We start from the raw sequence: 17413 nt of genomic DNA on the forward strand, positions 1-17413 counted from the left end.
CTGATGTGGTGGATATCTCTGGTGAATTGAGTGATGAAGGACAGCTGGTTTTTCTGGACCAGTGGCAGTTTTTCACGGTGTTGGGAGAAGGCGTAAGTGATAGGTTTATGGTCGGTGGATATGGTGCAGTGCTGTGCCTCGAGGATGTGGCGAAAGTGTTGGACTACTTCGTAGATGGCAAGGAGCTCTCTATAGTAGGCTGGCCAAGTCGTCTTCGCAGGGGGCGAGGTTGCATCGCCGATGCTGCCGGAAGGCGGGGGCGGCTTCGGGGAAGAGAGTTTCTTCGAGAAGAACGCCAAGGGGCGCCAGTTGTTGCCCACACGCTGCATGAGAGAGGCTCCGACGGCGGTGCTAGAGGCATCTGTGAAAAGACCCAAGGGCGTCTCTGGCTTGGGAACGGAGAGCAGCGTAGCGTTGCACAGGGCAGGTTTGCAGTCTTCAAACGCTTGCGTTAAGGCTGGGGTCCAAGTTACAGGATGGTTGCCGCGTTGGCCGGCCAACGCATCATGTAGAGGGGCCTGATATGTGGTGGCTTTAGGCACGAAGCGCCTGTAAAAGTTGAACATGCCCAGGAAACGGTGGAGGCTTTTCGCTGCGGCAGGCAGCCCATAATTTTGAAGGGCCAGGACGCGGTCAGGTAAGGGTCTAGTTTCTTCTGAAGAGATTTCATGGCCAAGAAACGTGACGACGGGGGCGGCGAGCGTGCTCTTCTGAACGTTTATGAGTAAGCCGTGTTCATCGAGACGCTTGAACAGTTCACGAAGGTGTTGGCGATGTTCCGTTCCGTTGCGGGAAAATATCAAGATGTCGTCTAGGTAGGCGAAACAGAAGTTCAGGCTGCGGATGTCGTCGTCGATAAAGCATTAAAAGGTTCGCCCTGCGTTGTGAAGACCAAAACTTATGAAAGGAAATTCGAATAAGCCAAAAGGCGTGATAATTGCGGTCTTTGGGACGTCATGCGGGATTACAGGAATTTGTGTGTAGCCTTTACAAGGTCCACCACTGAGAATATAGTGCTGCCATCTGGTGAGCAAAGTCTTGTATATGACGGATGGGGTACTTATCGGGGATGGTGCGGGCGTTGAGGGCACAATAATCTCCACAGGGGCGCCAGCCATTGGTCTTCTTTAGTACCAGATGAAGCGGTGAGGCGTAAGGTCCCTCCGAGCGGCGGGCAGTACCTTCGCGGAGCATGGCTTCGAATTCGGCCTGTGCGATTCGTAGGCGGTCCGGGGCGAGCCGACGGGCGTGGCATGAGACTGAGTGGCCGGCAGTAGTACGAATGTAGTGCACGGTTAAGTGGCGCACCTCTCGCGTACGCCCGCTAGGTCGAGTCAGGTCAAAAAATTCTAAAGGATGTCATGGTATGGCGACTGGTTCCCAATGGTGAGTGCCTCTATGTTAGGCTGTTGGGTGGTCGCACGTTGGCCCGGTGTAGAGAGGCCTGTTTTAGCGTCGATAAGTCGGTCATATTGGCAGTCAGGTAGAAGATTGTAGTACGCCAAGAAGTCGGACCCGATGATCGACTCTGTGACGTTGGCGATGACGAAATTCAATAGAAAATCTCGACACATGTCTTTGAAGTTGATGTTAAGGCGGAGCGAGCCGTAGGTCTTGATGGTCGAATGGTTCGCCACGCTGAGCTCAAAGGACGTGCAAGGACGCTTGTCACGCAGGAAGGTTCGGGGAAAGCAACAGATGTCGGAGCCACAGTCGACGAGGAACCGGCGCTTTGTGACTTGGTCGGTGACAAATAAGCAACGACCTCTAAGTTGGCAGCTCGCGGTCGTCTCTACGGGCTGCCGTTGAAGTTTCCCTGACGTCCTGGTGAGCAAGGTGGTTGAAATTTCCGGGCTTTGTCCCCGAAGCGGCAATGGTAGTAGCAGAGGCCGTTATCATTTCCGTGCGATGAAACCACGTTGTTGTCTTGGCTTTGGGAGCGTTTTTGTGGACGCAGCTTCAGGCTTTGATCCAGGTGCCTTTGAATTGAGTCCAGCTGACAGGTGATTTCGACTACACGGCGCGTAAGCTCACCGCTGGACTGTCAAGTGTCAACGGCGTTGACGGTGAGAGGCGATGCTGGCAACGCAATCTCGACAACTTGATCGGCGATGTGAGAGAGCTGGTTTAGCGGCATATTCGGCTGCACCTGAAGGATGGTCTGCGCATGTGAGGGTATACGCTGAAGCCAGATTATATGAAGGAAAGAGTCGTCGACCGGGGTGTGGAGAGGCCTGTTTTAGCGTCGATAAGTCGGTCATATCGGCAGTCAGGTAGAAGATTGTAGTACGCCAGAAGACTGGTCACGCATGTAACGCAGGAGCTGCGATGGCTTGCAGTCACCAAGTTCTTCGTGCTGGAGTAGGTGACGCACCTTTTCCTCTTGTGAGGGTGAAAGCCGGCGGGTCAGTTTCCTCTTCAGGTAACGTTCCCTCTTCAGGTAGGTAACGGTCATCTGCCGGGGGATTTGTAAGTATATCGCGAACCTCAGTTGCATAGCGAGAGTCTAGATGGGCGACGACGTAGTCTTAGCGCGTCCGGTTCTGGGTGATGTGCGCCGTGGAAAACTGCGCCTCGACTTTAGCGAACTACATGTCAGGCGCCTCTGCCCAAAACGGTGGAAGTTTGACGGCGACACGACAGACGTCTGTGTCGGTGGTGGCCGCAGCAATGGAGGCGCCCGAGATGGCAGGGACCACTGGAGTGAAGTTTTGGGGGGCGTGGCCCAAGTAGGGCGGTGCACGGTCGTTGGACGAGAGCGCTTCATTTTCATTGCGCTGCTGCTGTTCCCGGAACTGCTGCTCTTGGTTCTGGATCACTTGCTGCTGGGCCTGCAGTTGTTGTTGCAGTTTTTGTACTTGTTGTTGAAGGGCAGCAAGGGTTTCCTCGTGAGCCATGGCGGTGCGGTACGTTCGTTTTCTGGGTCACCAGATGTGGGATAAGATAACTTTAATGTTTCCGCACTGAAGGTTCTACTACAACTTCCCCGCAATCGGGGTACACACACAGTCTTCTTGTTTCTTTCTGGCGAGAGTGTTCTTATCGTCGGCGCTCGTGTTTGGAGGCATTGCCGCGACGCGCAGGCGTAGACGCGGCGCCTGAACCGTTTCGCCACACATCTTTCGTGGAACGTGGTGTGGGGAAATCTTTGACGACGCACATTCTGTCAGGATTGGGTTGCACGCCTTTAGCACTGACAAGATGGCCTAGCACATTGATTGTTTGGCGGCCGAAACGGCATTTGAAAGAGTTGAGCTATAGGCCTGCCCTTCTGAAAACTTCCAGAACAGCTGACAGATGGCTAAGGTGACTTTCGAATGACAGCGAGAATACAATGACATCATCGAGATAACAGAAACACGTTGACCATTTGTAACCCCGTAGCAGGGAGTCCATCATTCTCAAATGTAGCGGGAGCATTGCATAAGCCAAAGGGCATTACCTTAAACTGAAAAAGTCCAGCCGGCGTAACAAATGCAGTCTTTTCACAGTCTAATTTGTCGACGGAAATCTGCATGTATCCTGAACGCAGGTAAATGGAGGAGAAGTAGGTATACCTGAGCAGGCAGTCGAGGGCATTGTCAATCCGTTGCAGTGGGTAGACATCCTTGCGTGTGACCTTGTATACGTGACCGTAACCAACGCAGAAGTGCCAGCTGCTATCCTTCTTTTTTACTAGAACAACTGGTGTGGCCCATGGACTACAAGATAGTTCAATGACGTCTTTTGTGAGCATTTCATCAACTTCACGTTGGATGACTTGTCACTCTGCATGTGACACGCGATAAGGATGTCGTCGGATTGGGCTGGCATCTCCAGTGTTGATCCTGTGAGTAACAACCGACGTCTGACCTAAAGGGCTGTCGCCGAAGTCGAAGATGTCCTTGAAGGATGCCAAGACTTGCCGGATCGGCTGCCTGTGCTGGAACAAGGTCTGGCGCGATCTTCTTGTCAAAATCGACATCAGTGGAGCTCTGTGAAGAGGATGCAGTAGCGGGCAAAGGAGCGTCTGCAATGAATGCAGAAACAGAATGTTCACTGATGGAAGAGACGTTGGCTAGAGTCACGTAATCTGGAACAACTTGAGCGCACCAGCTGAAGTTCAGTATTGGTAGCGACGCCACATTATTCGTAATCGTTAACAGAGTTTGAGGAAGAGCAACATTTCTGTCTAATAACACCCCGAAAATCGGTGCCTGCACATAATCGTCGTCGGGTACTGGAGAAAAAGACCTCATGGTTACTTAAGTAACGGCTTGGGGCGCTAGGCGAACTTACTCGACAGAACACAAACGTGGTTGAGGTGTAGTTAGAGTGTCATAGCAATAAGGTAGATCAAGCAAGTGTTGTGGGGTGAGCACGTAGCTGTCATAAGTGAACAGAAATTTTTAGGCATAATTCTAGACATGAAGCTCACATTTGTACCACACATTAGGTACATTAAGGAAAAATGAATGACGACAATGAACATTTTAAAGTGCTGTCCCGCATAAGTTGGGGCAGCGACAGAAAATGTTTGATGAGCCTCTACAAAAGCCTTATGTGCAAGCGTTTAGACTATGGGAAAACAGTTTACCAGTCCACAACACCAACTGCATTGAAAATGCTGGACCCTGTCCACCATCTAGGCATTCGCCTTTCTACAGGTGCTTTTCGTACAAGCTCCGTGAAAAGCCCTAACGCGGACTAAGACAAATGGTCGCTACGTGAACAAAGAGTGTACCTGTTTTTTACATATATCTTGACAATAACCGCAACCACCGACCATCTGACATATCCTGCTGTAAAGGACGTACCCAGCTCTCGCCTCTTTCAAAACCGACTCACATTGAAACAGCCCTTCTTGCTGCGTGTGGGAGCACTAACTGAGGACACGGGCGTCCCGCTGCTCGAACACGATGTAATGGCTCCTACTTGAAGCGCCCCGCTATGGCAATGGCAGGTTATAAATTGCGACACTTCTTTCATGAATGTGCCAAGGCATGCCCCACCCCTACACATTTAGATTTACTTCTGTGCAAATATAGCTACCCTGAATTTTTCACTGCTGCATCGAAGACCTACACAGGTGTGTCCAACGCAGTGGTGGCCCATCTTTTTCAGATGTCGGTATTCTACACCCGCACACAAGCATTTTTTGCAGTACTGGCAGCATCAAAACACATTAAAGTATCAGAAATAAGTAATGCAGTTAGATACACGGATTCATTAAGCATAGTAAAAACCATCATAGAGTACAAAAATCCCACCGTTGTTTCGCTATACTTTCTTCTTTGTGCCATTTACACAATGAAACAGCATGTAGTAGTATGCTGGGTTCCAGGACACCGTGAAATTGAGGGAAACGTACTAGCAGATAAGCTCGGCAACATCAGTCTATGCAAATACTCCGCAGTCATCTGTAGCTGTCCCCGCAATGAACTTGAAACCCTTTGTGAGAAAAAACTGAGGGATTACTGACAGCGTACATGGTGAACTCCTTACTGTCCTTCATTTTTAATACAATGAATTGAATTAGATCCTATTGGAAAAAGCATTTTGCAACAGCTTACCGAGAACAAGTGCCTCTTTACCCAGTGATGTTCCTTGGTAGCAATCCACTTTTCAGGCATCATTTATTATTTCCATTTTCAAAAGATGTTCATAACGTTCACGTGATCTATCCTGGTAATCTGTAGGACGACCTATCACAACAAGTAGTTGCTGCAGTATGCCCACTACAAAGCACAAGTTTCGCGGCCTTTGGAGACAAGGATGCTGAAGAGACATTCGTGCTCTATAATCTCTTCTTAACTTTATCATCAGAACCATTGTCCACTACTTGTCACTGTACACATTTTATGTTGCTCTCATACTTTTCTTACCATATGTTTTACCCGCCTTTACAGCAAGCAATATTTGACTCATGTCTTGGCGCTCTTTAGCCATCACGTGGCCCTTGTGCCAAGAAACGTCATATATCATTATCGTCGTCACAGCACTCGGCAATCGCTTGTAGACCAGAAATTGCAGAGGTTGCGTCCCCTCTCAAAAGAGTCTTTACATAGTAAAAGTTTTCTCTTTTGGTCAGGTTTTCATTTTTATCAGCAGAGGCCCTAAGTTGCTTCCATAACAAAGACCTATGGCAGAGCTTTCCGTCAAATGTCTGCACCTGGAGTGTGGGAAGTTTGATTGCCTTACGCAGTGCGTGATCCTCGGGCGTCTGGGATGACCTTGCAGCTAGAGGCTTGGTTATCCTAGAACAATGGTTTTGATGAAATTGCCACTCCCGAGCCTTCAGCTGTCCTAGCATTTCTAGCGCAGCATCTTGATACGTCAACACAGCTTCAAACTCTGTGGTGTATTCGTCTTCTGGAGTAAGCTCTTTCAGCTCAGAGTTCACCTTATCTAAATCGGCATTGTTTCCTTGTAGCCATTCAACAAAAGATGAAATCTTTGCACGGTCAGCACTTTGAAACGCTGCATTGGCTTCATTTATAAGATGCACATTCATCTGTCGTTGCTCCGCTCGCTTCTCTTTCAGTGCTTTGACGCTATCCATCTTGTGCTTCAACAATGCGTGAGCCCACTCACCTCAGTGCACTGTTCAGTTATGCTGTCATGGCAAAAAGCAGCGGCCAATGTTCATTCAGGATGTCCTGACTGGCTTTCTTGTAAGGTTGCCGCTAGCCTCACTATGTGCTGTCTTTCACAGGAAAGTTCTCTATTAGCATTGGAAGCATGTATTGTCCCAGTGAGTATTCTCCAGGCATATCGGCACCACTTTGTGAAATAATTGGTCACGGCATACAAAGAGACAAAACTATATTTACATTATTTACACATAGCGTCTTGAACATAGTTCACGGCAGACACTTTCTCCCTTCTCTTCTTTCCTGAGAGCTCACGCTTTCTTTTCGGCGGCTTCTTCTTTTTCATCTTCTCAAAGAAAGGTAAATTATCAAAATAGCTGATTAGGCATATTTGTAGCACATCTAGTTGGCATACCAATTTACGAATTTCCACTAACACGAATGTCGTTCCTGACTTTACAAGTTTCGTATCAAGATTATACTGTAGTTTACTTTTATATGATGTGATAAAATGGAAAAAATGAATGATACAAAAAACGAGAGGAAGGACACGCACGTAAAAAAGGTATCTCAGTTTTCTGCCTATTGCTAAGGGTTTTGCCATGCCTGCATGCAGGATCGGAGTCATTGAAACCTTTCTACACCTCGCCTTGTTTTGTGTTGCCTCCGGAGTTGGCCCTCCTTTGACCAAGGAGCGATGCTCTGTGATGACGTCATTTAGTGACGTCGCAATGATGTCATCATGTGACGATAATCTTTTTTCCATCATTTGTGTTGATGTCATGGACACTCCCGTTGACGACATCACTTCAAGTTTAATTCGAAGAAGCAAGACACGTCAGTCAATTTTCGCGTTCACTCGGGCATTTAAGGCCTTCACCTTTAATGCTTTATGATAATAACGTTAGTCGTCTAAATTGTTTACTTCATACAATCACATCATGATTTGTGCTGATTTGTTTGTGGACTCGAATGAATGGTTTTAGTGATGTAGTGTTGATGAGGAATTCGAAAAACCGAAATAACGATAAGTGCACCAGAGGAAAAAGCGAGGGATAAGAAAAAAATAAACAGATTGGGTTTCAGCTCCAAGCGGCAAAAAATGCAGCGTGTTCTAAAAAGATTCCTTTGGTGGGGCATTAGTGGGGCCAACCCTGAGACCGGGTGCGCAAAAAGGATGTTTTCGCTCTACTAACGGAAAAGTGAGAAAAGTGCGTTTGAAAGCAGCCTATCACATGGTGCTCCATCTCCCTACATCACAGGTTTTGGTTTTCTATGGCGTGTAGGGAATGGTGTTTCAGCTCCAGGAATGCCGTCGGCTATTTTTTGGGCTAACTTTTGTTGCCTTTCTCATTGTTGGAAGACTGGTGGTGATTAGTAGTGCATAGCCAATGGATAGACCCAACCTACATGAAATGCATAATGACAACATTTAGACTTCAACAAGACGAGCCCCTAAGGTGCTTTGCCCCAAGGCTCAGAGATCGCTTTGGTTCTCTGGACATTCGTATCCAATATGCTGGTGCATCACACTACCGCAACTGTTCAATTCTGCAGTTCCTGCCAAATGGACCTGTTCATGTTTTTGTATTGTGTTTATGGCATAGCGTGATTGACATGAAAAAAATTAGTCTTGTTTCTTAAAATTAGTAAATCAATTATAGTTGTTTAATTACTGTACTAAATATTGCAAAGATAAATCTTAAAGACTGTGAATTGACCCAATGTTTCGGGACCGATTCCGCCCCCCCTTCAGGCGTGACTGCTCAACCAGCTCTGAAGGTCGCATTTTTTCTTGCCAATGTCGCCCTCTCCATCGTTCTTCTTTCCACCGGTGTTGTTGCTGCAGTGTTTTTTTTTCAAGTGGTTCTGTAGATCGCACTCGTATACACTGTGTAAGACTCCAGTTGAGCGGTTGATATTTCCACATCCTGTTTGGATGTGCCAGAAGATTAAGAACTGTCTTTTTGTGTGGCTACTCTCCGTGTTGATGACCCAGGCGTCATTCAAATTGATGCAGTAGTCCATCTTTTCGCTGTATTCAGGGAGAGTGTTTCGTGCGGCGTTGAGATTGCGCACATAATTTCGATGTTGTCGTATATTTTCAGAAAAGGGTTTAGCCGCTTCACTAACGTCACCGGAAAAGTGCATCGAAAATGTTTTTCTTGACCTCATATGGAGAAACGGTTTGGCACTGGGATCCTATGGCCTTCCTAAGATCCACAAACCGAGAATACCGCTATGACCGATAGTTGACTTCCGAACATCACCACTTCGCATGCTGTCTGAACATCTACACTGAACCCTGTCATCACTAGTGGGGAAGACAGCCACACATGTAAGAAACGCCACCCATTTCGTTCAACGTATGTGGGATATGACAATCAGCAGTGTCAAGAGGCTCATGTCTTTTTATGTGGTTTCTCTGTTCACGAGTCTTCCCGTACTCTTCGCGGTCTCAGTTGCCTGGACCACCCTAGAAACGGATGAGAACCTCAGCAAGAGGACGAACATCAGCACGGACAAAGTGTGCTGCTTGATTGAATTCTGCCTCAACTCGACCTATTTTATTGTCCGTGGCGCTTTCTGCTAACAAACAAGTGGAATTGCATGGGAGCCACCATTTCAGCTACAGTGGCAAACTTGACGATGATGCACATCGACATACGCGCTTCGGACACGTTCCCCGAGCAACCAAAAATATTTTTGAAATATGTGGATGATGTTTTTTGTGTGATTAAGGATTCTAACAGCACACTTAAATTCGATTGAGCCGGCGATTCAAGTCACTATGGAATGTGAAAAGAACAACGTTCTTACTTTCCTGGATGTGCTAGTGAAAAGGCAAAAAGGGGAGGGTAGTGGTGGACAATTGAGTTTCTCTATGTATTGAAAACCCAGACATACCGGATGGTATATTCAGTCAACTTCTGACCACCCGACCATACCACAAAACATCGATGGTCAAGACACTCATGAATCATACAAGGGCCATCTGCAGCTCAAAAAAGCAAAAAAATGAAGCGATCATTTCCGATGTTGGACAATGAATACCCGAAATTAATTATTCCTCGAGTACACCAGCGACTTGGCGACCGAGAAACTGCCCCCCACCTGCCATCTCCAAAAGATGACCCTAACAAAGAGGCCTATCCCAAACATTCCAACCACATCATTGTCCCATACATACCGAGAATCAGCGAGAAACTGTCCAGGGAGCTGGGCAAAGAGGGCCTTCAGGTTGCGCACAAACCCATCTCTACAATCGAACGATTCTTACCACGACCAAAAGACCAACTGCCGAAAGAAAGGTTCCCCGGACTGGCCTATGAAATCCCTTGCACAGACTGTCTCCCAACACCTACATCGGTGAGACAAAAGCTTCCCTTAAAGGATACGACAACATCAAACAACGTGCATAACCTCAATGCCACACAAAATGCCCTCCGTGAACACCGCGAAAAGATTGACCATTGCATTACTTTTGACGGTGCCCGGGTCAGCGACACTGCGATTAGCCACACCAAAAGACAGTTCTTAGAGTCCTGGCACATCTAAACAATACCTAGAAGTGTTAACCGCTCAACCGGAACCTTACCCAGTCTGCAGTACCATCTGAAAAAACCCCTCAGCAACAACGGTGAAAAAAAGGACAATGGAGAGGGTGACACCGCGAAGAAAAATTGTGAAATTCAGAGCCGACGGAGCTGTCAGCCCTGAAGAAGGCACCGAATTGGTCCCGAAATGTCGGGTCAGTTCACAGCCTTTAAGTATTATTTTTGGAGTCTAACTTTACTGGAGAGTTTATGTTACTAGTATGAAAGTTCATGCATTCAGACAGATATCTGTCGAAGATGTTCTCTGTACTAAATATTGTAATTCATTGAATATTTAACCAAGGGTATAAGCAGGGTTGAGTGTGCTCTGTTGTTTGTGCTGGCTTTAAAATGCCCTTTGTGTTATTGCGAATGTGTCCTTCTTGCCTCCTAATTAGTTATAAAAAATTGCATGCTTTGAATATTGTCAGGAGAGCATTGCAACATGCCACTCAGAAATTTTTTTCAATAACTTACCCCTGAGTTACAACCTTATACTTTGGGAACTTACGACAGTGATGTGGCCATGTAGAGGCCGCTACATTGGATTTTATGTATTGAAACATGAAATTAAAGAGCTCTTCTTGCACATTTAGTCTTTTGTATCTTGTAAGAACCAAAGAATTTCATTGTCACCTTTAGGTTTTAATCATCAATTTCCACAAATTCGGCATTGCTTACAAAGCACAAGTTCAGACTATGTATTTAATAATGCATTGTCTTGTTGCTACATATATATTCCTGCGGAGAAAAGAGTTCTGCAGATAAATTTGCCGCAGTGCTCAGTAGTAGAACTTTAACATTGTAATTAGCAATATATAAATATTTATTCATAAATGATCATGCAAGTGGCTTTAACATCTGTTGCATGTGTGTCATTGTATTCCCTGTCATCATGATGATCTTCATTAAAGCAGTATGGAAACATAGTGGAAATTCTGTAAAATTTGCAGTAATGTAAATAAACTTTTGGTATTGTGATAAACATTAGGTTCCTTGTTCTAACTATAAAAAAACATTATGCCTATGTAAGCGCTCTCATTTTCTTCACTTTTTATACTATCAAGTTCAATTCTTATGAAACTTTCTATTTATTTTTTCATAATGAGGCATTTAGATGTGCATGGTGTGCCTATGGATAATTCTATGCAAAATAAATCATAATAAGTAATATCATGTGTTAGTGTTCATTTGAACACCATCAAAAGCACACTTTTTATACGGCATCGGAATGTCATATAAAACAGATTTATTTTTTTGTGCACCTCGTATAGTATTCATCGGCACCAAAGTTGCAATTTTCCTGAAATGTGTTGGATTGGGGTGCTGTGGTTGTAAGAGGAGCTTTGATTCTAGTGAGGCAACGTGATAATCTGCTTCACACCAGTTTTATGCAGCGTTCAACACACAATTTGAATAGCTTTTGTTTTATTTCGATTTTTTACAGCAATCTTGTCATCTGCACCTCTGAAGCAGTCTTCTCCATTCGCATTTGTATGAGGTCGACTGCATTCCTGCCAACAGTGCACCTATGTGACCCTGGACAAGTCAGCTACGAACATACACGTTCAGAACCATAATAGCAAGCCCTTCTTGCAGGGTCACCTGTGTCCAGGTGCATTCACTCACAATATCAAGTTTGAATTGCACGTGCTCGCACACAAACAATGCAAACAATGGTGCCCCTCTTTCTATGGCCACTGTAATGCAGACTTTTCCCAGGAAAGTACTCTCAGTGACCACATGCTTACTCACACAGGAAAGCGTCCGTTTCATTGTGACCACTGCAATGCATCATTCATGAAGAAAGCCAACCTCACTGCGCATATGCGCTCTCACACAGAAGAGCGACCTTTCTGTTGTGACCACTGCAATGCATCTTTTATGCACAAAGCCCACCTCGTGAAACACCGCCGCAGTCACACAGGAGAGCGTCCATATTCCTGTGTACACTGCAGTGCATCGTTTGCAGCTAAAAGCTACCTCACTGTGCACATGCGTTCTCACATAGGAGAGAAGTCCGTTTTGCTGTGTCCACTGCAATGCATCTTTTACGCGCAAATATTGCCTCGTGGAGCACATTCGCATTCACACAGGAGAGCGTCCCTTTTCCTGTCTCCACTGCAATGAATCGTTTATGTATAAACGCAAACTCAATGAGCACATACTCATTCACACAGGAGAGCGCTCTTTCTGCTGTGTCCACTGCAATGCATTCTTTAGGCACAAATCCTACCTTGTGGAACACATCCGCACTCACACAGGAGAGCGTCCCTTTACCTGCGCCCACTGCAATGCATCGTTTATGACTAAAAGCTACCTTATTGGGCATACACGCATTCACACTGGAGAGCACCCCTTTTCTTGTGTCCACTGCAATGTATCTTTTTTGAGGAAATATCACCTCAAGAAGCACCTCCGAACTCACGCAAAATAGCGTTTCATTGCAATTTAATAACACTACCTCGCTCAACACATGCGTCCTCATCCACAGAACGTCCCTTCTCTTGTGTTCACTACAGTGCATTTTTTTGCGGCAAGAGAACTTCATTTCATTTCATTTCATTTTATTTTATTCGGACATTTCCGCAGAAATGCCCACGAAGGGGGCAAAAGGAGAGTGTGTCTCCTGACTTGGCCCCTCTTCGTGAGGCACCTCGGGCAGGTAGAGCAGGACAGTACAAAACGCCATAACATATTTTGAAATACAATACAAGTTGAAAAACAGTGAATACTATAAATATTACATACATTACATATTTCCTTCACATACACTGTAGACTTGTGTTCTGTTTATTACATTGTAAATTCGCTTCTTAAATTGTGTTATGTTTTTAGCCTCCTTAGCGTATTCAATTATTTCAGGAATCCTGTTGCACAGTAGAATGATTTGGTTATTAATTGATTGTACACCATAGTTAGTCCGGCACATTGGCCCGACCAACGCAACAGTACGCAGATTATACGTAAGATCTCTGCTTAAGTACACATCAGAAAAAATCTGGAAATTATCTTTAATTTTTTTGAAGATTAACATGGCTAGTTGCATCCTATAGCACTCTGGGAACGGGAGTACATTATACATATAAAAAAGAGACATATTAGTGGGGACCGAGGTACTTATCAAACCTAGTGCGCGTTTTTGAAGAAGAATTATACTTTCTGTATTTGTTTTGTTACACGTACCCCAGACTAAAATGCAATAAATGATTTGCGAGTAGATAAAAGAAAAGTAAAGCTGCCGTTTAACTCTCCCTGGAGGGAGATGCTGTAAGCGTCGAATTAGACCGATCGATCTTGATATTTTTATTCGCAGGTTGTCCACATGGTGGGACCAACTAAGGTCACTTTGAAAACACACACCCAGAAACTGAATTTTATTTACCTGCGCAATATTTTCTCCATTAAAAATCAGAGAGATAGCATAATCTACAGGCCTATTTTTTTGTTTGAAGAGCATAAATTTAGTTTTTTTTATGTTTAGTTCTAGCTGATTGACTGTAAGCCATGATTTTAGTTTATCCAACCAAGAATTTGCAGTTATTTCAATATCGCGAAGATCTAAACCAGAAAAGAAGGCATTGGTATCGTCGGCGTACATGACTATGTTTGGTGTGAACTGAATGTTTACTATGTCATTGATATAAAGTATAAAAAGTAGAGGACCAAGTATCGATCCTTGGGGAACCCCATACTTAATTACGCCCAAATCAGATTTATAATTGTGGAGCTGTACATATTGTTTCCTGGCCCAAAGATAGCTTTTCATTAGATCAAGCGCAATCCCGCGTATTCCATACAGTTGAAGTTTCCTAATTAATATATCGTGCTTTATCGAGTCAAAAGCCTTACGGAAATCGAGAAATATTCCCACAGTGTAAAATTTTTTTTCAAAGTTATGAAGTAGGCTGTCCTTAATACGGAGTAAAGCAGACTGAGTTGATCTACCTGGTTGGAATCCACACTGTTCTTCACAAATGACATTTCTGTTTGCTATAAAAGAAAATACCCTCTTATATATCAGGCGTTCCGCGACCTTAGAGAAAAGCGGCAGAATAGAGATTGGGCGATAATTTTGAAGTTCATTTTTATCACCTCCTTTAAAAATTATTGTTACGCGAGCTATTTTCATGGCACATGGAAAAATTCCCGTCAAGAAGAGTCTGTTGCATATGTAAGTGAATGGGGCGACAATCAAATCAGCAACTGCCTTGATAGGTGCTGCGGAAATGCCATCTTCTCCTGGTGAGCTGTTCTTTAGTGAGCATATGACAGTGGCTACTTCCTCCTCGGTAACGGGTAATAAAAACAAAGAATTAGTGGAAGAGCTTTCAATATAGCATTCAGCCGGTTTAAGGTCAGTCGCTTGTGTTATATTACTTGAGGATCCTGCCTCAAGGAAATGAAGGTTAAATTTGTCTGCCAGTGCCTTGCCACTGAAGTGAATATCGTTTATCTGTATATAGCTAGGGACAGTGGCTTGTTTTCTTCCTATCAATTTATTAACCGAGCTCCAAACCATTTTTGAGTTGTTAATCACTGTAGAAAACTTGTAGGCATAGAAATCTATTTTCGCCTTCTTGAGGTCTTTGTTTACTTTGTTTCTAAAATTTTTAAACTCAATGAGGTCAGTTTGTTCTTTTGTTTTCAAAAAGTGCTGGAAAAGTTTGTTTTTTTCATTTATCCGCTTAAGAAGTGCCGGCGTAATCCACTCCTTTCTTGCTCTCTTGTGTTTCTTTACAACAACGTACGGAAAAGCAGTATTGTAGTTACTAACCATTTTTGACATAAACAGGTTGTATGCCTTAGATGGATCAGGTTCTCGGTACAGGTTATCCCAATTGCAGTAAACATTAGAGAGCGAAAACGGAGAATATTTGGATCGTTTATATCTCTACGCATGTATTTTGGAGAATTCTGCAGTTCTGGCATTGTTAATAGTGCAAAAAAAGGTAAGTGGTCACTTATACCAGAGCTGAATACTCCGGCTAATGCACTGTCAGGGGATAAATTAGTGAAACAGAGATCAATGATCGTTTCTGATGTGCTTGTTATTCTGGTAGGAGTGCTAATGATGTTTTCGCAGCCATGAGACAACATTAACTCCATTAGTTTTAGCTTAATAGGACCATCTTTTGATATATCTATATTAAAATCACCAAATGATATCATGAACCATCGATTAGAATTAGCATGATGTTGAAGCTTCTCTAAAAACTCAAGAAGTGAGTCAGTATTACCATCCGGGGGGCGGTAGATCAGTACTATTACAACCTTGTTGTGTATCACAGTAACTGCTTCGAAATCACTACACACAACACAATAGTCGGGCCACGCCTCATAGGGCAAATTTTGTTTGATATACAAAGATACACCGCCACCGCGTTTTCCAGTTCTGAATACTGATTCCATATTGTAATTTCCCAAACTGATCACGTCTGACTGTGAAGAGAACCATGTCTCCGAGAAGGCCATGATATCAAAGTCATAGTTGAGGTGTACTAATTCGCTTTCAATTTCCTCACCCTTGTTCCTCATACTCTGTGCATTAATTTGATAAAGGGAAAGACCACGTTCAGAAAGAAAGTTCGAGTCCTTAATCAAATTCTTGAAAGAGACAGCATTGTAATGCATCGACTTGATCATCAAAACAGAAAAAAGCCATAAAAGGCGATAGGTACAGTAAGTGTTTAAACAATCTTGTTTAGATCATCTTCAGATGCAATTCGGATTGCGCGTGCTTCTGAATTCTTTCTGACAAAAATCTTTCCCTGTGAAGACCAAGTGAATCGATAGTTCATCTCGGTGGCTCTAGTCCTTGCCATCCAAAGGAGCTTCTTATTTGCAGGAGTTAAGTTATCAAATAGCTGAATATTACTGTTTTTTTCTCTTAGTTCGGCACGTTTAGCAAGCCATGCTGCCTTCAAGCTCACTCGAGCGAATCTTATCAGTATAACTGGGGGTTTCCCTTTACGGGGTGGCAAGCGATGCATGCTTTCAACGTCACAGTCAGATAGTGTCTGCAGGTCAAGCCTCTTCGCAAGGTCGTTAACTCGTGACAGGGTATCCTCTTTTTCAATAAACGGCATGCCATGAATTTCCAGATTCTGGCGGCGACTATATTGCTGAAGGTCATTTAGTTCTAGGTTTAGCTTGCGAATTTCTTTTTCGTCAAAATTTTGTTCCACAGCTTGTACTCTGTTGCGGAGGCTTTCTATGTCTCTATCGTGCCTTGCGCTGATTTCAAGAAGCTTATCATGCGTATCTGACATGTGCTGAATGGATTGTTCAATGCTGGTGACTGTTTGCTTTAATTCTGTAAGGTCATCGACCTTAGTTGTCAAGTGCGCCAAGCATTTGTTAATTTCCGCAAGTTGCTGGCTCAAGGCTTCCGTTAAAGCTGATTGATCAGCGTTATTATTCATCTGAGTGTTCCTAGATGAAGGCACACGGCAAGTCTGACATTTTAAGGCTTTCTTTGCCTCTTTCCCTTTCTTTTTGTAGGTACGTTCACTTATTCCGATACATTCTCCGATGTGATAGCATTGCCGGCATTCTGCACATGTTATGACATCCTCATCTTCAGAAAAGTATTGTTTACAGGATTCACATACGTCACTCATTGCAGCACTTGTCTAGTCACAAAATACAAAACTCGAGGACAGCAGTAGCAGCAGGAGCAGTTGCAAGCGATAAATAACGTACCAAAACTAACCAACCTGCGCATGGGCAAGAAGACAGTTAGGACCGTGCTCCGCTGAACCGTCTGCTGCCACTGCTGCCCGAAATGTGGTTGAGTCCCACGTTGCGACCGAGTATATAAAGGGCGGGGGGGCGTATCACCAGCTGGTCCGTCAAGTGCCCACGCAGCGCTGTGGTGGATATGCGGATAGTACCAACTTTCCTTGGTTTCAGTTGGTCATTCCCGGGGCAATGCAGGCTGGTATGGATGCGCGGATGACGTCCACTTTGCGGGGTTTCTGCGCATGGGCAAGAAGACAGTTAGGACCGTGCTCCGCTGAACCGTCTGCTGCCACTGCTGCCCGAAATGTGGTTGAATCCCACGTTTTGTGTGGTTGCGGATGTTCATTATGAACATCCGCAACCCCACAAAAGAGCGTCTGTTTTACTATGTGCACTGCAATGCATCTTTTTTGTATTGAACAAGCCTTGTGAAACACATCCGCGCTCACACAGGAGAGCGTCCCTACTCTTGTGTCTGTTGCAATGCATCTCTTTCACACA

The 17413-nt window shown here is 44.6% G+C and overlaps 1 protein-coding gene across 1 annotated transcript in view; it reads right to left on the reverse strand.

Moving 5' to 3' along the window:
* Positions 1-3963: 3963 nt before the first annotated feature.
* The window catches only part of LOC142803053 (uncharacterized), a 29188-nt gene continuing 15738 nt past the window's right edge, over positions 3964-17413 (reverse strand). Inside the window, exon 6 of the mRNA XM_075888162.1 lies at positions 3964-4009. Coding sequence (XP_075744277.1) covers positions 3964-4009 — 46 coding nt within the window. The remainder of the gene's footprint in view (positions 4010-17413) is intronic.

This window comes from Rhipicephalus microplus, chromosome 3 (assembly GCF_043290135.1).
Source record: "Rhipicephalus microplus isolate Deutch F79 chromosome 3, USDA_Rmic, whole genome shotgun sequence".
NCBI lineage: Eukaryota > Metazoa > Arthropoda > Arachnida > Ixodida > Ixodidae > Rhipicephalus > Rhipicephalus microplus.